Genomic DNA, 22,831 nt, shown 5'->3' with positions numbered 1-22,831 from the left:
AAATCTATGATTCAGAGTATATTTCAATTTTGTAACATATACTTTACTGATTTTGTTTCATATACTTTCTTTTTCAGTTGATTCTTTAGATTTTTACAGACATTAAATCATCTGCAAAAATACTGACAATTTTGACTTTTCTTGTCATATTTTTTTTTCATATATTTATGCCTCTTATTTGACTGTTTTATTTGCATTGGCTAGCACTTCCAGAAAAATAACAAACAATAATTATGATTCCCAATAATATGATTAGGGCATCCTTAACATATTTCTGATTTTAATGGGAATATGTAAAGTTTTTTTTATGTATAGTACTTCATCATTACGCACAATGCTGTTTTATCACTTCAAGAAATTACCCATCTACTCTTATTTTACTGAAAGTTTTTAAATAAGGGATGGTCCTACAGAAAGGACTCCTATTTAAATTCTGTCAGGTGCCTTTTAAGAATCTATTAAGATGACTATTTTTTCCCGTCTAGTTTTAATGCTAAAAGATATTAGTAGATTTCAGATATTGAACGATGTTCACGCTCCTGGAATGACTAGGCTTGTTAATAGTAAACTGTTCTTTGAATGGACTGCAGAATTCTATTTGCTTATTGTTGTTGTTGTTGTTAGGTGCTGTCGAGTCGGTTCTGACTCATAGCAAACCTGTGCACAACAGAATGAAACACTGCCTGGTCCTGCACCATCCTTACAATTGTTGTTATGCTTGAGCTCATTGCTGCAACCGATGTGTCAATCCACCTCGTTGAGGGTCTTCGCCTTTTCCACTGACCCTGTACTTTGCAAAGCATGATGTCCTTCTCCAGGGTCTGATAACTCCTGACAACATGTCCAAAGTATGTAAGACACAGTCTTGCCATCCTTGCTTCTAAGGAGCACTCTGCCTGTATTTCTTCTAAGACAGATTTGTTCGTTCTTGTGGCAGTTCAATATTCTTCGCCAACACCACAATTCAAAGGTGTTGATTCTTCGGTCTTCCTTACTCATTGTCCAGCTTTCACATGCATATGACACAATTAAAAACACCATGCCTTGGGTCAGGCGCACTGTGACATCTTTGCTCTTCAACACTTTAAAGAGGTCCTTTGCAGCAGAATTGCCTAATGCAATGCGTCTTTTGATTTCTTGACTGCTGCTTCCATGGCTGTTGATTGTGGATCCAAGTAAAATGAAATCCTTGACAACTTCAATTTTTTCTCCATTTATCATGATGTTGCTCATTGGTCCAGTTGTGAGGATTTTTTTTTCCTTATGTTGAGGTGCAATCCATACTGAAGGCTGTGGTCTTTGATCTTCATTAGTAAGTGCTTAGCGAGCAAGGTTGTGTCATCTGCATAACGCAGGTTGTTAATGAGTCTTCCTCCAATCCTGATGCCCCGTTCTTCTTCATATAGTCCAGCTTCTCATATTATTTGCTGAGCATGTAGATTGAATAGGTACGGTGAAAGAATACAACCCTGACACACCCCTTTCCTGACTTTAAACCCATCAGCACCCCCTCGTTCTGTCCGAACAACTGCCTCTTGATCTATGTAAAAGTTCCTCATGAGCACAATTAAGTGTTCTGGAATTTCCATTCCTCACAATGTTATCCATAATTTGTTACCACCCACACAGTTGAATGCCTTTGCATAGCCAATAAAACACAGGTAAACATCCTTCTGGTATTCTCTGCTTTCAGCCAGGATGCATCTGATATCAGCAATGATATCCCTGGTTCCATGTCCTCTTCTGAAACCGGCCTGAACTTCTGACAGTTCCCTGTCGATATACTGCTGCAGCCATTTTTGAACAATCTTCAACAAAACTTTACTTGAGTGTGATATTAATGATATTGTTCTATAATTTCCACATTCAGTTGGATCACCTTTCTTGGGAATAGGCATAAATATGGATCTCTTCCAGTCAGTTGGCCAGGTAGCTATCTTCCAAATTTCTTGGCATAGACGAGTGAGTACTTCCAGCACTACATTCGTTTGTTGAAACATCTCAATTGGTATTCCATCAATTCCTGGAGCCTTGTTTTTTGCCAATGCCTTCAGGGCAGCTTGGACTTCTTCCTTCAGTAGTGTAGACTGAATTATTTCTAATTTTTTTGTTCTATTAAGGGATTTTTTTGTGGGCCAATATATGGTTGATTTTGATAGATGTTTCATGGGCTTTTAAAAATAAGATTGATTTTCAGTTATCAGTTCAATACAAATCTAGTTCATCAACCTTACTAACTTCACTGTTTAAATACTTTATATCCTTACTAACTTTTGACTATTTGATCGATGAAGTTAAGGGCAGCTACTACTATTTTATTTCTCATCATTTCTTCTTGTAATTCTGCCACTTTCTTTTATGTATTTTTATTTTGATGTTATTCTGTGCTATAATATTTATGAAAGGTATATCTTCTCTGTAGATTGTTCCTTTACCATCAATTACACAGTCTTTACAACCTTGATCGGTACCCCAGTGGCACAGTGGTTAAAAGCTATGCCTGCTAACCAAAATGTCGGCAGTTTGAATCCAGCAGCTGCTCCTTGGAAGCCCTATGGGGCAGTTCTACGCTGTCCTACAGGGTCACTATGAGTCAGAATCAACAGCAACAGGTTTACAACCTTAGAAAAATTGATAGCATGAGTGATGTAGTTCTTAGAGTTTCCAGCAGGGGTCAGAATGTTCATGTTAAATTTAATTAAAATGATTTTACCATAATTTAAGGTTGTATCTTTTTCTATCATTTTCGACATGAAAAGAAAGTCAAAGATGAGCACATAGTGATTAAAATTACAATAAAGTTCTCATTTATTATTAATTTTAAATTTCAAGAATGTTAATATATAATTCAAAATATTGAAAAATGAGTTTAACGGAAATAGTGGAGATCTATCAGAAAAAAAAATTTTTTTTTTTTTTTTTTTTTTTATAAGAAAAGGCTGAAGGCCAATGTCTGAGCAAATGGACATCCCAAGCATGTTGGTAAGTAAATACTAAGGCCCCTTTACAAATTGCCAAAAGCAAGTCATTACGTCTTTCAGTTGCCAAGCCAGGCCCATGGACTGCATTCAGGAAGAAAGGGTACTACTGCGGCACTGACCAGGAAATTGAGCACTGACTCTATTTGTTAATTTTAGGATATTAAAAAATTTCTTTGATGAGTACCATCTGGGGTCTTAAAATCTTGTGAGCAGATTTTAAGGTACATCTATTGGTTTCTTACTGTCCAGAGCAAAGGAGAGTGAAGAAAGCCAAAGACTCAAGATAGCAAATAGTCAAAAGGACTCATGGACCACAAGACTCACAGCCTATATGACCCCAAGACCAGAAGAACTAGATGGTGCCTGGCTACCACTACTGACCTCTCTGACTGAGATCATAACAAAGGATCCTAGGCAGAGCGGGAGAAAAACTATAGAACAAAAATGAAATTCACAAAAAAGACCAGGCTTACTGGTCTGACAGGGACTGGAGAAACCCCTGAGACTATGGCCCTAAAACACCCTTTTGAACTGGAACTAAAGCCATTCCTGAAGACCATCTTTCAGCCAAAACGTAGACAGGCCCATAAAATAAACAATAACACCCAAGAGGGACATGCTTCTTAGAACAATCAATTATATGAGATCAAAGGGTAACATTTGCTCAAAAGCAAAGATGAGAAGGCAGGAAGGAATAGAAGATCAGGATGAAAGGAAACGGGAACCTAGGAGGGAAATGGAGAGAGTGCTGACACATTGTGGGGAATGAAACCAATGTTCTGGAACTCTTTAAGTACAAACTATCAAATGAAACTAATTTGCTCTGTACAGTTTCACCTAATGCACAATAAAAAAATTTTTTTTTTTAATTTCTTAACTCTAACATTAAAGAAGTACACGATTCTTCAACTGTATTTCAATGCAAACTGCCTTTGTAAATCAAATAAACTGTTAATTTTACTTTAATTGGTAAACTTTCTGGGCCTCAGTTTCTCCATGTCTTGATGATTGGATATAATCATCTTAAAAGCCATTCTGGTTCTAAAATTCTTTTTCTTTTTTTTTTCCTTAAGCAAAAAGTGTCAATTTTTTCTCTGTGTCTCCAATAACTGGCATATTACCTCAGTTATTTGGTTGCTATGAGTCGGAATCGACTCTACAGCAGCAGGTTTACCTATCATAACCTAGGTATCAGGAAGTGTTTAATGAACAAATAAGTGAATAAAAGAACAAATGAATATATTTTTAAAGGATTCTTTCTAGACATGTAAGGAGCACTAGGAGGCCTGGTGGTGCAGGGATTTTGAGCTCAGCTGCTAACCAAAAGGTCAGCGGTTTGAATCCACTGTGGGAGAAAGATGAGGCAGTCTACTTCCCTGAGGATTTACAGCCTTGGAAACCCTATGGGGCAGTTCTACTCTGTCCTAAAGGGTCGCTAGCAATTGGAATCAACTCAATGGAAATGAGTTTTGGTTTTTCTAGGACTTCAAAAAAGAATTTGGAAACAGAAAGCTTCTGAAAGCCAAGCCTCTATGAATTATGAAAAAAAATGCTTTAGGCAATTTCAAGGAAATAAAATATTTTCTGAATGGTCTTAGGACAAAATTCTTTTAGGCTAATACTACTTCCAGGCTACTAGCTGAGTAAAGAAAACCAAAAAAACCAAACCCAGTGCCTTCGAGTAGATTCCAACTTATAGTGACCCTATAGAACAGAGTAGAACTGCCCCACAGAGTTTCCAAGGAGCGCCTGGTGGATTCAAACTGCCAACCCTTTGGTTAGCAGCCATAGCACTTAAGCACTACTCCACACCAGGGTTTCCGCTGAGTAAAGAGGGAGTTAAAATGTGGTTTTAAGTTTTTTAATTTAAAAATCTAAGTCTAAAAAATATTAAAACTTTTTTTTTTTTTTTTGGTTTGCAGAAACATACTCTGCATTAAGCCTTTCCAAAGGTCCATCAAAACAAAACCTTGAAAAGTGTAAGATTTTCTCTTGAGGAGCAGTTGGTTACTGGAAAACTTAACTCTTAAAAACAGTAAGGGTAAAGATTTTAAGGCAAAAAATGTGCCTTTCCAATTCAATCTATATTATCATCTGCTCTGGAAACCACACGCTTATTCTAAAGTAAATGGGAACATTGTGAAGGAAGTCAGTCATCAAAAATAAACTAAATATTATTACACTCAGTTTCTCCTTTATAAAATTTAAAGTTTGACTTCATAAAATTTGGGAAAGAAAATGTATAGCTTTAGGCAGAAGTTTGTGCCTTCCTAATCCAGGAAGGTGGGCAATGGTATGGGAGTTTATAGACAATAAATGAGTTTGAGGCTGTAACAAATTTGAGAGCCCAGCTAAAGACTGGTGAAACTTACATGAGGCAATCTGAAACATTCTTACGTGCTATCTTACTGCAAGTACGTAGAACAAACAGAGAAGAAAATTTAAGTCCAGTGTAAAAAGGGCAAAGTTAGTGAATCACAGGTTTTTCCAAACACAAACCACCTCCTTCTGGCAAAAAAAAAAAAAAAAAAAAAAAAAAAATTTTTTTTTTTATTTTATTTGCTAAGGAAATTATTTGAGCCAGATCCTCAAGCTTGAATAACTTAATGCTTCCTTTCAAAGTGGGGGAAAAAATTTGGTTGAGAACGCCTATGAATACTGTATAAGAGTCAACCCCATCACTTTAAAAAAAAAATAAATAAATCACTTTAGGGGCCCTTAAAGACAACGTGATATAGTCACAAGCTCAGCTGTAAGCAGTTGAGTTTGTGACTATAGTTGCCTATAGTTGTGAGTTTGTGATTAGTTGCTGTTGGTTGATTCAGAGTCACAGCGACCCCATGTGTATAAAACCCATGTGTGCACGCCGTAGAGTTTTCATGGCTGTGACTTCTCAGAAGTGGATCATCAGGCCTGTCACCCCAGGCGCCTCTGTGTGGGTTCATTCCTCTAACAGTTTGCACCACGCAAGGACTCCTGTAGTAGTACTTACACGTAAAGTCATTATCTGGATGATCCAAAATACGCAAAACACCCAGATTTTATAAAATTACTTACAGAACTCATAGATGCCCCTGGGGAGCTGAATAACTTAGCTTGAGAGAAAAACAGAGGTGAGGTGAGGAGCAGGGAGGGGAGGAGAGGGTTCTGGGAAATAGCGTGACTTCTGGCCCACATAGCTGTCTATTGACAGAGTTATCCTTTCTTGGGTTAAACTGAAGTGTTAAACTCTACCCCAGTTCTAGGGGAAAGCCGCTTCCAGCTGGTGTGAAAAGAAAGCAGGGCGAGAAGGATCACTGAGCTACTTAATACTCACACCAGAAAAGGAGGAGGAGAAAGAGAAGACTGTAACGCATATAATCAGTTCACAGCTATCCCTACTGTATCAAGGTAAAGCAGATTGAACCCTGGTGGTGCAGTTGTTTAGAACTCAGCTGCTAACGAAAAAGGTCAGCGGTTTGAATCCACCAGCCGTTCTTTGGAAACCTTATGGGGGCAGTTCTACTCTATCCTATAGGGCCGTATGAGTCAGAATCGACTTGACGGCAACTGGGCTTGGTTTTGCTTAAAACACACACTTCTTAAGGGATTTCTGTTTTCTTCTATGGCTGTCTTTGATGCTCATTAAACTCAGTTTGACCTAAATACAAATCTGTTCGGGGTAAGGGTTCTGGTCACCTTAATAATGGTGTCGGCCAGCATGGCAACTCCCTAACTTGGTCTCCCTTCCGCCCAGCCTTGAGCCCCCTCTACACCCTCTTAAGAGATGCACAGTGTTTCTAGGAAGCCAGAGATATGAAATGCAAAAGCTCTGCTGGAACGCTCAAAGTACTCAGTGCTCTATCAGAGAATTACTGGAGGTGGCAGGAACACAGGGACCTGTATGTAACACTAGTACCCCCTGACAATTTGAGTAGGAGGGAACTCAAAAGAAATACTACTAACCACAGCCAGAATAACTTAAAAACAAAACCAGAGTCACTTAGAAAGTCTGTGATTATACATATTGAAAAATTAGAAAGTTCAAGTTTCTTGTACTTAAGGAGACTTGATTCATTTATTAGTTCAATTATTTATAAACCCCTTTTTTTCCCAGTTAGTTTTGTACCAGGTACGGAACCAAGAACTGAAGAGAGAAAGATGAACAAAATCAATTCCTACAGTCAAAGAGATCATCTCCTGTTTGGGAGATGGAAGGGCAGAAATGGGGAAAACAAGTGAGGAAACAATTGAAAAACAATGTGAAAATTGTAATGATAGAGGGCATGATCTACTCAATTTTAATACTAAGCCTTTGAATCTAGTCTATTTTTTCAATGGAAAAACAAGGAAGCCGAATTATAACTTTTATTCTCTATATTCTAAACTTATGAGAAACTACAGTTCCCCTTTTCAAAAGGGGGGCCAAGAATCACTCTTTGAAGTTTTTCTGAGTTAACTCTACCTCTAAAGGACAATGGAATGCAGCAACTTTATTAACTGGGGTATTATTAGAGGCATTGCCATAATATGAATGTTACTAACTCAAGGATTAGGAGCCCTGGTGTCAGAATGGTTAAAGCACTTGGCTGCTAACTGCAGCTTGAACCCAACAGATGCTCCAAGGAAGAAACCAAAAAAAAAATCCGTTGCCATCAATCCTGATTTATAGCAACCCTATAGGACAGAGTAGAACTGCCCCATAGGGTTTCCAAGGAATGGCTGGTAGATTCAGACTGCTGACCTTGTGGTTAACAGCCGAGCACTTAACCACTATGCCACCAAGATCTACTGATTTGCTCCTGTAAAGATTTACAGCCTTGAAAACCCTATGGGGCAGTTCTACTTTATCCTATAGGGTCCCTATGAGTCACTCAACAACAGCACACAATAACCTCAAGACTGACCTGAAGGTCATCTATAAATTCCTCAAGTCAGTCTATACTCGAGAACTGACAAAATGGTCAGCAAAAGAAAACCTATGTGTTTGTAATTGGTGATTATACAATGTTTATGTTTCTGTTCTTGGTAACAATTAATTTTGTATTACTAAATGGTTATATAATGTTTAAAAATTATGTTTGATATCTCATTCTAAGTAAAGCTGTAGATATTGGAAGGAGAGAACTTCAAGTTAAAAGAAAAAAATATTCAGTTGAAGTAGTTTAAAAATTATTACTTTGGGGCAGTAGTTCTCAAAGTGTGGTCTAGAGACTCCCGGGGGCATTCCCAAGAACCTTTTACATGGTCTATGAATTAAAAACAATTTTTGTAACAATAATAAGGTGTTTTATGCCTTATTACTCTCATTTTTTGTTGAGTGTTCAATGGAGTTTTCCAGGGGTTACACAATGTGTGGCAACATCATCACTGTGTCAGCAAATGGAATGTATACTTGCATATGCCTGTATTCTAAGTTTTCTTAATTTTAATTTATAATAGATATGACTCACATAGCACAAGCCTTTGGGAATTCTCAATAATTAAAAAAAAACATTTATTGTGCTTTAGGTGAAAGTTTACAGCTCAAGTTAGTTTCTCATTCAAAAATTTATATAATATTTTTTTGTGACATCAGTTGCAATCCCTGCAATATGACAGCATTTGCCCCCTTTCCACCCTGGGTTCTCCGCCCATTTATCCAGTTTTTCTGCCTTTTCATCTTGCTGTTGTGCAGGAATTGCCCATTTAGTCTTGTATATTTGACTGAAATAAGGAGCACATTCTTCACATGTGTTATTATTGTTTTATAGGCCTGTCTAATCTGTGTCTGAAAAGTGGGCTTTGGGAGTGGCTTCGGTTCTGAGGGTGTTGGAGGCCATAGTCTTAGGGGTTCCTCCAGTCTCTGTCAGACCAGTAAGTCTGGTCTTTTTTGGGAATTTGGATTTTGTTCTACATTTTTCTCCTGATCTGTTTGGGAACCTCTATTGTGATCCCTGTCAGAGTGGTTGGTGGTAGTAGCTGGGCACCATCTAGTTCTCCTGGGCTCAGGCTAGTGGAGGCTATGGTTCATGTGGTCCTTTAGTCTTTGGGCTAATATTCCCTGTGTGTCTTTGGTTTTCTTCATTCTCCTTTGGTCTGGACGAGTCAATAATTTTTAAGAGTATAAAGGAATCTTGAGTCCCAAAATTAGCTGAGAATTACTGATCAAACTTCCTCATATTTTATACAAAGAAACTTGACCACAGGTTTCATGAGGACAGTGAGTGTGTCTATTTTGCTCATTGTTTTATCTACAGGATCTAGCATAGTGCCAGATACATAATAGGCATTCGGATATTTCATAAAATAATAAATGAATTAATGTATACATACATTCATAAATGAAGGCTTTGCTAACTTACTTATCCAAGGGCACATAAAATGTCAGCAGCAAATCCAGAACCATATTTCAAGTCTCCTATCTTCTCTTCTTATACTTGTGCTCCCTAGCTCAAGAATTCCTTTGGCTTTGTTAATTTTTGCCCTATAATCTATTGAAGGAGCCCTGATGGCGTAGTGGTTAAGAGCTCTGCTGCTAACCTAAAGTTCGGCAGTTCAAATCCACCAGCTGCTCCTTGGAAACCCTATGGGGCAGTTCTACTCTGTCCTGTAGGGTCACTGAGTTTGAACTGGCTCAATGGTGCCTAAGAGCAACAATCTATTGAAGTCATGGATAACCAGATTTTATCAGTGTAGGATGATTACCTCTCATGATGCTATGTAAGCTGAGCAGTATACTGTATTTTTCTGGCATTACACAGAATCAGCATGGGAGTAATACCAAAGCTGTTATTACAAGGAAATGGTAATCTGATAAGGTACTACTTGTATTTTACAGTGACCAGTTAAAATACTACTTGTAGGTTTTTTTCCTACAACAGAGTTAAACCTCTCATTATCATTTCTTGTTCTTATTCCTGGTCTCCTCCCCTTCCTTTTGTTGGCCACATCATCAAACTTCTGACAAGTCTTTACATGAGTACACTCAGTAGTTCTCAGACTCTGCAAAGAGTAAATCCATAAACATTTTTGGAAAATATGCTTTAAACAACCTCTGGTATTTGTAACAGACAAAGATGAGAGAAGTTTGCTTGCCACCTTACTGATGGTTTCAGGATATGTAAGGCCCACAACAGCCCACCTAATACAGAGAAGAAAAGAAAAATACACGTTCTGTGAGATGCTGCATTGGCCAACTAAATTCTGACACCTGTGGGAAACAGCTTTTAAAGCTGGATAACCTAACAGAAAGCCAACAAGCTGACAGATCAAGCTCTCCCAGTTGGCTGGAAAGAACACTTCTTTGTTCACTCATCCTAGTAACGCACAGCCCTGTCTCCTTTGTAAGAGAAGCAGGCAAGGCTGGCCTCAGCAGTCAGACCATAGTGGAGGTTCCTAGTGAACCCTCCTGCTCTGGGCCTTGGGAAGACTACAATCACTGCCACTGCAGGAGGAATAAATGTCCTTGAACTCTCTCTCGAGTACATCCTAACCCACTCAATACTGATCTCTAAAAAAAAAAAAAAAGCCATTGCTGTCAAGTCAATTCCAATTCATAGCGACCTTATAGGACAGTGTAGAACTGTCTCATAGAGTTTCCAAGGAGCACCTGGTGGATTCGAACTGCCAACCTTTTGGTTAGCAGCCATAGCTCTTAACCACTACACCACCAGAGTTTCTAACTGATCTCTAGAGAAGTTAATCAAATACGTTGGAAATGACAGCCATGGTTTACTTATTCTAGGTAGTAGGAATAGAGAGAGGCTTAAACATTCCTTGTAACAGGACTGCCTTAGAAAATTTTACTTGCTCTAGAGAACTAGAGAGGCAGGCTATGTGAACTGATAATTGGCAGCTACAAACTGAAGCACTTCTAGATCATGTGCGGGATAATTTTAAGCATAATTTCAAACTCCTTTGCATGAAACAAAAAGCAAGCACTCAAGTACCAGTTATTGATCACTTGCTAAAGGACGAGCACTATATTCAACAATTTACATGCATTATTAAATTACATCTCCCCAAAACCCAACAAGGAAACTGAAGATTAGAGAAGTTAAGCATCTTACCCATTACCACAGAGTTAGGACACTTCCTAAAATTTTTTTTTTTTTAATCCGAGTCTATGACTCCAGAGCCTAAGTTCTTAACTGCTATGCAATTCCAAGCACGTAAAAACATAGAAAAACCTCTTTGACCTATTCAGAAGGGTAGAGAAGTATATGATACAATGATTATAACATTACAAGGACTTATACATTAAAAAATGAATTTATCAAGGAAAACTTTATAAGCCTGCTCTAGTATTGTCCCACAACAAAGAGTGGCTGAAATTCTTCAGGGCATCTGGTTTGTGTCTGGTTTTTCTTAATCTTTAATGATGGGCAAATCCAATGCATTATGTAAGGCCATTTTTTCTCAAGAGATACAGATACCTCTTAAGAATTTGATGAAAATGCATTAACTTTTCAGGCTACTGAGTTGCATTTTAGTGCACTGAGGCAGTAAATTAGTGTACAATGTGAAAAAGTGGTAGTGACCTAAAAAATAAATATTTGATATGAGTTACTGCAGTCTCTTGGAAAAAAAAAAAAGAAATGGATTAGCTCTCTAAGGAGTCCTTAGCTTACTAAAATGGAGTAGGGAGAAGAAATAGCCTTTAGCCTGGAAACAGCTTCTCTTTCTTGCTGACAAGCTGACTGTATTTGTTTAACTCTTTAATAGTTCATTTGATTAGATCTTGTGGCTCCCAAAGCTAAGGTTGAGAGTTTGATCCCTACAGAGACCACTTAAATTTAGAGAACAAAAAGCTCTATTCTCTGCTCCCAGATCTTACCCCAAATCCCTGCCAGGTGTCTGCCCTCCGGTCAAAATGAGAAACTGGCAAAGGGGTGCAAACCTATCATAGTATTGGGAAACAATAAAAAAAAAAAAAAAAAAAGATATCCCTCTATTATGCAGCTCTCTCTCTTTTATGTGCTCAGAATATCCTGATTTAATTTCTAGAGAATAGATATTACACTTTTTACTTTTCCTACTGGAAATCTGAGGCAAACTGTACTAAGTGCTGCATTGCCAGTCACAAAATCCACGTCAGAAATTCTGATTTTAAAAGTTCAGAGCTTTTTCCACTAGCTGACGTCACCCTCTTGGTAATAAACAATGAAGAAACATAACTCTGAGAGAGATTAATCTGCATCTTGAAAGCAGGAAAGAACATAGTAGTAACTGGTCAAAAACTGAACACAATTCTCATATTAATAAGACATTAAATTATTTTAAAATAATTCCATGTACAATATAGCATTATAATAAAAATTATTTTTAAGTATGTGCTAAAAATTTAGTCAGGAAAACATGTTTCTCAAATTATAGCTGAAAATCTTTTATTAGAATCACAATCTTAACTTTTAATTCAGGTCTTCCTAATTTAAATTTTATTTCCCTAATTACATTTACTTTGATACTGTAAGTAAAATTTTCTTTATACTTCAAATGCTTGCTCAAACAATATAAAATCACTAATTTTTGAGAAAGTAATATTTCATATTTTAAGTATGAAGTGTAAATTCACCTATTTAAATTGTAATTTAAGAGTTTTATACATAAAGATTAGTAAGATTTAAATGTAAATTTTTTTTTATATTATTGTTAACATAAACTTTAATTTTTCAAATGTCACGTATATCTTTCATTATTTGTAGATTTATTTCTTTAATGGAGTAGGCAAATGAATCAGCTCAGCCTTGACTGTAACAAAATACTGTTTGGTGGCTTGTGACAGACAGGGTTTTAACCTCTGACAGCGAGATTCATTGTGGAGCAAGAGCCAATCATAGCTCCTGACGACACTTGTCTCATGAAAGTTGGAATATAAAAAGCCACTTGGAATACAGTATAAAAGACTCACTGGTGTGGCAAGTGTGTCTCGCAGACTGTGCATGCTTTAAAATTTTGCTTGGCATTACTCAAAAGTAAAAGAAGAAACAAGAACAAGGAAAAAGATCGAATTGATTTTAAAATCATGCAAAAACTGCAAATCTATGTTTATATTTATTTGTTTATGCTGATTGTTGCTGGCCCAGTGGATCTAACTGAGAATAGCGAGCAAAAGGAAAATGTGGAAAAAGAGGGGCTGTGTAATGCATGTACTTGGAGACAAAACACTAAATCTTCAAGAATAGAAGCCATAAAAATTCAAATCCTCAGTAAGCTTCGCCTGGAAACAGCTCCTAACATCAGCAAAGATGCTATAAGACAACTTTTACCCAAAGCTCCACCACTCCGGGAACTGATTGATCAGTACGATGTCCAGAGAGATGACAGCAGTGATGGGTCTTTGGAAGATGATGATTATCATGCTACGACGGAAACAATTATTACTATGCCAACAGAGTGTAAGTAGTCCTATTATGTATATCGGTGGTTCTGCTGACGGTTGTTCTAATGTTTATGAGAAACGGATCTATTTTCAGGCTCTTTTAACAAGCTGTTGGCTGGTACATAAGCAGGAGGAAAGGGTTTCTTTTTTTTTTTCAATATTTCATGAGAAATATAATGAGATTGAAATCTGCTGCACTGTTTCTTTATAGAGTTAGAAAGCTAAAAATTAAAATGCTTGCACAGCATTAATGTTATTTAATTTAAAATGACAAATACAACATGCTTATGCTTTCACAGTTTAATACCACCAAGGCAAAGGAAGAGAGATGCTATAAGCAATGTTAAAACTTTATATTAAATTTTATAACTGCATTTGGTTGTCTAAAATATGTATTTACTAATAATAGAGAAAGGAAGCATTTGCTAGATGTTTAAACCTCTTTGGGCATTGCTAAATACCTAGAATTACTGTCATTCAAAACTATCTCTCACAGTGTGTTTATGTTTTCCACAAATTAAAATCTTTTATTTTGAAAGCTACCACACTGAAGAGTGTGAAAAAATATTTTTAAAAATTTATTGTATTAGCAAAAGCAGTGATGAAGTAAGCATATAATAATCATGAGGTAATTATCAGAAAATGCCTAAGAAATAAATATTTTACTACAGTAAGTTAGGGCTCACGAAGTCTTACTTGTACCTTGACCATGGTACTATTGTTGAGAGTACCCAGTCTGCAAATTTCCAGGGAGGCACACTGCTTAATAACCTTCTAAATTATTATTTTACTCTTTATGGGAGGGATGACTACTACCTGCATTATCTACATTGGTTCTGAAAGATAATATATTTCATTCTATTCCTTTTTCACATAGCTCAAAAAGAACACTTTCTCAAGGAAAAGGAGATAGGCACCTTAACAGAGAAGGCATGACAAGAAAGATTTTGTGCCATGTGTCTGTGCTTTATATACTTTAAATTGAAGGCTTGAAACAGTTTCAAAATATTGTTTTCCTTATTAAGCAGTCAGGTTACAATGCAACAAATAATTTTCCTTTAAGATCCTGCTATCAAATAGTCCTGTAGTAGATTGGCCTTATTTACAGACAGATTTAGAAAACCAAAAAGAAACTGCTAGTGTCTCTGCTTACACTGATAGCCTGATCCTAAAGATAATGCTTTCTAACTTTTGAGATATCTCAAATATAACAGCTACATTTTTGTGATAATTACCTACTTAGTTCTGTGCTTTTAGAAAACTATACCAGAGCCAAAGCATAGCAGATGTACTATATTTTCTACTAATTCCCGAGGCTCAGTAAGTTACTCAGTGTGTCTTGTCCCCAGGTAATTCAGGCCTGGGGGAAGGGTTCCTTCTTCCAGACTGATTGGTACAGCTGCTCAGTAAGTGTAACTACTCAGATTCCCAAAGAATTCTAAGTGGATGTTCCTCCCTGGTGTCTCTTGTTCTCTCTAATCATCATCATTTTAAAATTTCATCCACTGTTCATTCTTTCATAGAATTTTCTTTAGTCCACAGTTCTCTGGAAAGGGAACAGATTTCTTATAAACAAATGAAAAAACATTTTCTCAAAAGTTCTGTAATGTTAGTTATTTTCTTTGATTTTTTCTCAGTTATGAATGAACTTCTACATAGTATTTAATTTTAAAAGATTGTGTATGCATACTTTATTCAAATAAGAAAAATGCACCAATTAAGGGGTTTCATTTACTTTTTATGGGGAATAATTTCAATAACTTTTTTTTTCTTATTCATTTATAGCTGATTTTCTAATGCAAATGGAAGGAAAACCCAAGTGTTGCTTCTTTAAATTTAGCTCTAAAATACAATACAATAAGGTAGTAAAGGCCCAACTGTGGATATATCTGAGACCTGTCAAGACTCCTACAACGGTGTTTGTGCAAATCTTGAGACTCATCAAACCCATGAAAGACGGTACAAGGTATACTGGAATCCGATCTCTGAAACTTGACATGAACCCAGGCACTGGTATTTGGCAGAGCATTGATGTGAAGACAGTGTTGCAAAATTGGCTCAAACAACCTGAATCCAACTTAGGCATTGAAATCAAAGCTTTAGATGAGAATGGTCATAATCTTGCTGTAACCTTCCCAGGACCAGAAGAAGATGGGCTGGTAAGTGATAACTAACAATAATATTCTAATACTCTTATTATGTTTTTATTCATAATGTGAATGAATTATACCAGAAAATAAATACCAATATCCTATGCTCATAATCCACACAAAGGTATGTTACCCCAATGGTAGCCCTGAACTCTATAAAAGTAGGTATTCAGTTTTATACCCTATGAAATACTCCCTTGATATTCTTAACTTTGCATGAGGATAAAAAAAAAAAAAATTATACCATAGTGCTTAATTTCTTACAGAGTTCTTTTGAACTAGGAAATATAAAGTGCTCTTCATTGATATGACATATGAGTGTATGAATAAAAACATGAACTCTGCATACTGGTTTGTAGTACATACCAAATAAAACAAAACTGGTGTTCCCCCCACCCCAGAGGGTGCCAAATGTGTTGAAATTATTTAGACTTAGGAATCAGCATAATGCAGAAGAATTTTAAAAATTATAATTCAAATAAAATGCTTTTATCTATAGCAATTAACTGAATCTATGTTTTGGCTTATTTTTTATTAAATATGTTATATTTAAGGTCCCTCATGATAAATACACTCATTATTTGTAGGCTGCTGATGCACTGACACACACACACACACATATATAAAAATTACTTTGTGGATTATCCCTACTAAAATTTTAATTTCCAGGCTAGTTAACCTTTGCCACCCAGTTAATTTCTGAGCTACATTGCCATTCTTGTCTAAGAGTTTACTTAGAAATGTCATATAACTTAATATGGGCCAAGCAGATGATAATACCTTATATATTATAAAAATTAATAAAAACCATTCTAAAACCTAGTATAAATTTAGGATTATTCACTCTTCTGGTTTATCTAGGCTTCTGTTTACTTATCAAAAACTTATTTAATGTGGCCATATTTTTTATTTCTATCTATTGACTTAATTTACAATAGAAGATTGTATTTGCAAACAATAAACATGTTATCATTTTAATCTTCATATGGTCTTGGTTAAGAAGCATATATAATTAGTAAATTAGATCTACTTTAAATGACTTTTTAAAAGATTATATAATTTTTAAATCATCCATTTTTAAAAATATAACATATAAAATTGTATTGACTCCTCAAATAATGTCATTCTTTTTACCAATCTTAATAACAAGGACTACCAGGTCTATTTTAATTTTAGATGTAGAATAAAACTACTACTATTTAAGAAGGTGTTCTTTCTTATAGATCAGGATTTTAATGATCACAGTTGATAATATGACAAAGCTTTTAATTCTTTTTTTATTGTACTTTAGATGAAGGTTTACAGAACAAACTAGTTCCTCATCAAACAGTACACACATCGTTCTGTGACATTGGTTAACAACCCCACAACATGTCAACACTCTCCCTTATCAACCCTGGGTTCCCTGTTACCAGCTTTATTGTTACCTTGGACCTTCCAGTCCCTGCCCCAGGGCTGGTGTGCCCCTTTAGTCTTGTTTTGTTCCATGGGCCTGTTCAACCTTTGGCTGAAGGGTGAACCCCAGGAGTGACCTCATTACTGAGCTGAAAGGGTATTGGGGGGCCATACTCTCAGGGTTTGTCCAGTTTCTGTCAGGCCAGCAAGTCTGGTCTGTCTTTTTGAGTTAGAATTTTGTTCTACATTTTTCTCCAGCTCTGACTGGGGCCCTCTGTTGTGATCCCTGTCAGAGCGGTCAGTGGTGGTAGCTGGGTACCATGTTGTTGTACTGGACTCAGTCTGGTGGAAGCCATGGTAGATGTGGTCCATTAGTCCTTTGGACTAATCTTTCCCTTGTGTCTTTAGTTTTCTTCATCCTTCCTTGCTCCCAAAGGGGTGAGACCAGTGGAGTATCCTAGATGGTTGCTCACAGAAAGCTTTTAGCTCTTATAAAACAGGTGGTTAATATGATGTATTCTTCAGATTTTTTCCAAATAAAATTTCAAAATACATCAAAAGATTGGGGCAGGGACAAAGTTAGCAAATTATTATTTGAATATCTGAATGGAAGTATCTTTCAGTGAAAGAGTAAATAAAATATTATCACATCGTCTTCTAGATCTCTCCTTCCCTCCGTTAGAGTCTGTCTTTCCAACCCAGTATACATACTGCCATCTTCTTCACCATGCCCTCCTTTTTTCCCATTACAATTCATACAGTGCTGGGAGGTAGCTGTTTTGCTCTGGCTTTAATATTTGAATTTCTCTGAGGAAAGACATGGGGAATGAAGAATGGATGAATATACCTATCCCTTCAGGAATCATCAGACACATCTAGTCAATTTAATCAACAAGCACAAAGACAGGGAACTAACATCTTTCCTCTCCACTCTTTCGCTTCCTATAAAAAACTTTCAGAGCATCTATTATGTACTTGGTAGTCTGATACCAAAACTGGGGAAAACAAATATTAAAATATATAGATCTGACCTCAGGGGAATTTGTATTGGTACTACATTCTCCTAAGCCATATGAGGAAAATCAAGCCTAGTATAAATTAAAATTTTTTAATGCTGTCTTTTAAAAATAAATGTTTTTTAAGCAAAATAATTCATTTCTTTCTTTGATAATGACTTCTCAAGGACAATATTTCAGGGTCTATTAATATTACTGATTTTTTTTTCTTCATACAGAATCCTTTTTTAGAGGTCAAGGTAACAGACACACCAAAAAGATCCAGAAGAGATTTTGGTCTTGACTGTGATGAGCACTCAACAGAATCACGATGCTGTCGTTATCCTCTAACTGTGGATTTTGAAGCTTTTGGATGGGATTGGATTATTGCACCCAAAAGATATAAGGCCAATTACTGTTCTGGAGAGTGTGAATTTGTATTTTTACAAAAATATCCTCACACTCATCTTGTACACCAAGCAAACCCCAGAGGTTCAGCAGGCCCTTGCTGTACTCCTACCAAGATGTCTCCAATTAATATGCTATATTTTAATGGCAAAGAACAAATAATATATGGGAAAATTCCAGCCATGGTAGTAGATCGATGTGGGTGCTCATGAGATGTACATTAGGTTCATAACTTCCTAAAACATGGAAGACTGTCCCCTCAACAATTTTGAAACTGTGAAATTATGTACCATAGGCTATAGGCCTACAGTATGCTACAGTCACTTGAGCACAAGCTATAATATATGAACTAAAAGAGAGAATATAGGCAATGGTTGACATTTAACCATCAAAATAAATCATACAATAAAAAGTTGTATGATTTCCAGAGTTTTCGAACTAGAAGGAAATAAAAGTAAATGTATGTTCATATATAACACATGCAAGTAAATGAAAGCAATTCTCCTTGTGTTCTGGTGAATTAAAGGAGTATGCTTTAACGTCCATTTCTGTACAGTTTCATTTAATATTTACAGAAAAATCTCTATATAGTATTGGTAAAATGCAGGGTTGTTATGTACCATCATTTGGATCATCCTTAAACACTTGAATTTTTATTGTATGAGAGTGTACTTGGTAAGATGAAATTCCACAAAAATAGGGATGATACACCATATGCAAGTTTCCATTCCTGTTATGATTGGTACAGTGCATTAACAATCCATGCCAATGGTGCTAGTACAGTAGGCTGAATGACCGATGTTATGAGGCTTATCCAATAAAAACATTCAGCAAAATAATAAGTTTCTCCTTTCTTCAGGTGCATTTTCATCCACCTCCAAATGGGGAATGAATTTTCTTTAATGAAAGAAGAATTACTTTTCTAGAGGTCAGCTTTCAATTCTGTAGCATACTTGGAGAAACTGCATTATGTTAAAAGGCTGACAAAAAGTTTTCATTTTTATCAGAATTTTCAAAATTACAGCCTGCCTTTGCAACACTGCAGTTTTTATGACAAAATAATGAAAATGACTGATTCTATCAATATTATATAAAAAGACTTTGAAGCAATTGCATTTATATAATATGTATACAATATTGTTTTGTAAATAAGTGTCTCCTTTTTTATTTACTTTGGTATATTTTTACACTAAAGACATTTGAAAATAAGTATTAAGGCACAAAGACATGCCATGTATCACAGAAAAGCAACTGCTTTTATTTCAGAGCATATTGTCAGATTAAATAGTGGTCTTAAAACTCCATATGTTAATGGCTAGTTGGTTATATTACAATCATTTTGTATTTTTTTTACCTTATTAACATTCACTTATGGATTCATGATGGCTGTATAATGTGAATATGAAATTTCAGTGGTTTACTGTCATTGTATTCAAATCTCAATGTTCCACAATTTTAATACTTATAAATTTTATTAAGCATACCAAAATGATTTAACTCCATTATCTTAAATGCAGTATAATAAACTGATATTTCAACAAGAACTGTTAATTTTATTTTATAATTCAATAATGAATCTATTTCTGCATATATTTACTTATATTTTGTAAATTAGGATTTGTTAATCAAATTCAACATACTTATGACTAACTGAAATTACTTCATACATCTAATGTATAGAATCTCAATATAAATTAAAGCGTTTTCACCTTTTTTGAAAGACACAATAGTTTTATATTATAATGACTAATTCTGTATTTCTGATTTTCACTTTATTATAAAGGTCTAATGGTTTACCACAAAAGTTTGATTTAGGAATTGTAGGTCTGCTACTCTAGTTCTCATGAGTGAAATTCCTGTTCAAGTTGGTCCTGGTCAAGTTGCTTTATACATACAAAAGCAAAGACTGGTTAGTTATATCTGTTTCATTTCTCTTTATCTTGACCTGAAAACTATTTATATGTTTTCATAGGTTCAATTTACAAATGCATTGCAGTTGGCAAGGGTATATGGTCCTAGAGTTACAAGTTCTACTGAAGCCACAGGGACACAGGAAAGCAACAATATTTTCCTAACACTTAATGATACTGGCACATTTCTCTGAACTTTGGGAGTTCCAGTTTTCAACTTGCATTTCAAAATAATACAGAATGTCCAGAAATCCCTAAGTGCAACACTGTACATAAATAATTTTGAAGTGGCCCCTCCTCTCCACCTCCTATCAGTTTAGTAACTTAGGTATAAAGCAGTGACTAAGTTTAATGGCGAGAGATAATTAAAGTTTCATCAAGTATCATAATTCCTAAATAATTTATAATTAACATAAATGTAATGTTTAACCATTGATGATATTATAGCAATTTCCACTCATACAAACAAAATATAGCACTTTTTAAATTTTAAACTGACATATTTAACTCTGACAAAGCTGGGGTTGTAAGAGGTTGCTCCCGTAGAAGAAGGAGCTAACTGTGGTGATGCAGTGAGGCCACTTTCAGCTGTACACACTACAGCCTCTTTCTTCCAGGGCCATGAATATACATGACCCAGAAGTCTGGGCCACCAGGCCTATCAACATACCATAGGCTCTGGAGTACCAATAACTGGGAACCTTGACCTGTTAGGTGAAGTCTGTGAAAAAGAGACACCCTCAGTTTTCAAGGACCCAGTCACAGGACTCCTCAATCTTTACACTCAACATATTATGGGTCTGCCTGATCACAGGTCCAACCTCACCATGTGGAAATCTTCTCCTGAAACCATATGATCATGAAAAGAAACATTAGATCAATCCTTCTTGGGACAGGACCGAGGTGGTTCCTTTCCTATTTTGCTAGGTTCTAGAAATGGGAAGGGTACTCTGCCAGTATGTCTAAGCACACATCACTTTCATTTTCACCACCCTAAGAATATTCACGTTGATACATACTAATCCTGGAATTTTTAGAAAACATAGTGTTAAGTTCAATGCAGTGTTTCAATTTTAATCTTCTGAATGCTTTGTAATAATTTCCACAAGCCTGTCTTAAAGAGACAAAAACAAACAAAAAACCTTCCAAGCTGTAGAGTTCCTTTTTTGTACTAAAGTTGTTTTTGAACATTTGTATGGAACTTTGTTTTCTTAAAATAAGAAAGCAATAATTTGACATTGACAGTAATGAATAAAAATTCAATTATTCCATTCTAAAAATGAAAACAAATTTATCTCACTTTTGTTCTTTAAACCATGATATAAAAATTTTAAGAGATCAATGCCCCTTTTGAAATTTATTGGAAACAAGCAATACTGTCACCAGAAAAAAACAACACACACAATTTTCCAATGACACAAAATACAATTTCAGGGAATGTAGGGCCTTCCTAGAGCTCCTCCGTAGACTTTAATTTACAGCTGAATTGACCCAATGGCAGTGGGTTTGCTAGGGATACTGTCTTTTTCTTCTTAAGGAAAAAATATTTATGAAGTAATAAAGTATATTTATAAAAGGCTGATTTCCAATCAATCAGTTTTAGTCATTAAGCAATTTGAGTTTTGAAAATGGAAAATATTAAACAAGCATAATCTGTTAAAATAGCTAAAGCCCTTATGATTACCAAAACATTCTATGTCTCTTAAAGATTATCAAATTACCAACTGACAAGTCTATGATAGATTAAACTAGACAACTAAATAAAAAGCATTTCAAATTATGAACTCACATACTTTTTTCAAGATAATTTTTATTGTGCTTTAAATGAAAGTTTACCAATCAAGTCAGTCACTCACACAAAAACCCATATACACCTTGCTACACACTCCTGATTACTCTCCCCCTAATGAGACAGCCCACTCTCTCCCTTTATGTCCATTTCACCAGCTTCTAACCCCCTCCACCCTCTCTTCTCCCCTCCAGGCAAGAGAAGCCAACATAGTCTCAAGTGTCCATCTGAACCAAGAAGCTCACTCCTCACCAGCATCCCTCTCCAACCCATTGTCCAGTCCAATCCATGTATGAAGAGTTGACTTCGGGAATGGGTCCTCTCCTGGGCCAACAGAAGGTCTGGGGGCCATGACTACCAGGGTCCTTCTAGTCTCAGTCAGACCATTAAGTCTGGTCTTATGAGAATTTGGGGTCTGCATCCCACTGCTCCCCTGCTCCCTCAGGGGTTCTCTATTGTGTTCCCTGTCAGGGCAGTCATCAGTTGTAGCTGGGCCTCAGGATGATGTAGTCTCTGGTTCATGTGGCTCTTTCTGTCTCTTGGGCTCGTAATCACCTTGTGCCCTTGGTGTTCTTCATTCTCCTTTGATCCAGGTGGGTTGCAACCAATTGATGCATCTTAGATGGCTGCTTGCTAGCGTTTAAGACCCCAGACGCCACTCTTCAAAGTGGGATGCAGAATGTTTTCTTAATAGATTTTATTATGCCAATTGACTTCGATGTCCCCTGAAACCATGGTCCTCAGACCCCTGCCCCTGCTATGCTGGCCTTCGAAGCATTCAGTTTATTCAGGAAACTTCTTTGCTTTTGGTTTAGTCCAATTGTGCTGACCTCCCCTGTATTGTGTGCTGTCTTTCCCTTC

The 22,831-nt window shown here is 36.2% G+C and overlaps 1 protein-coding gene across 1 annotated transcript; it reads left to right on the top strand.

Moving 5' to 3' along the window:
- The first annotated feature begins 12,966 nt into the window (after positions 1 to 12,966).
- MSTN (myostatin) lies at positions 12,967 to 18,483 on the top strand. Its single transcript, XM_049888992.1, has 3 exons — positions 12,967 to 13,339; positions 15,109 to 15,482; positions 18,103 to 18,483. The coding sequence occupies exons 1-3, from the start codon at positions 12,967 to 12,969 to the stop codon at positions 18,481 to 18,483; spliced, it is 1,128 nt and encodes a 375-aa protein (XP_049744949.1).
- The last annotated feature ends 4,348 nt before the right edge of the window (positions 18,484 to 22,831 follow it).

The sequence above is a fragment of the Elephas maximus genome, chromosome 6 (genome assembly GCF_024166365.1).
Source record: "Elephas maximus indicus isolate mEleMax1 chromosome 6, mEleMax1 primary haplotype, whole genome shotgun sequence".
In the NCBI taxonomy this organism is placed as follows: domain Eukaryota; kingdom Metazoa; phylum Chordata; class Mammalia; order Proboscidea; family Elephantidae; genus Elephas; species Elephas maximus.
Note: the sequence above shows the minus strand (reverse complement) of the source record. Positions and strands in the feature narration are given on the sequence as shown.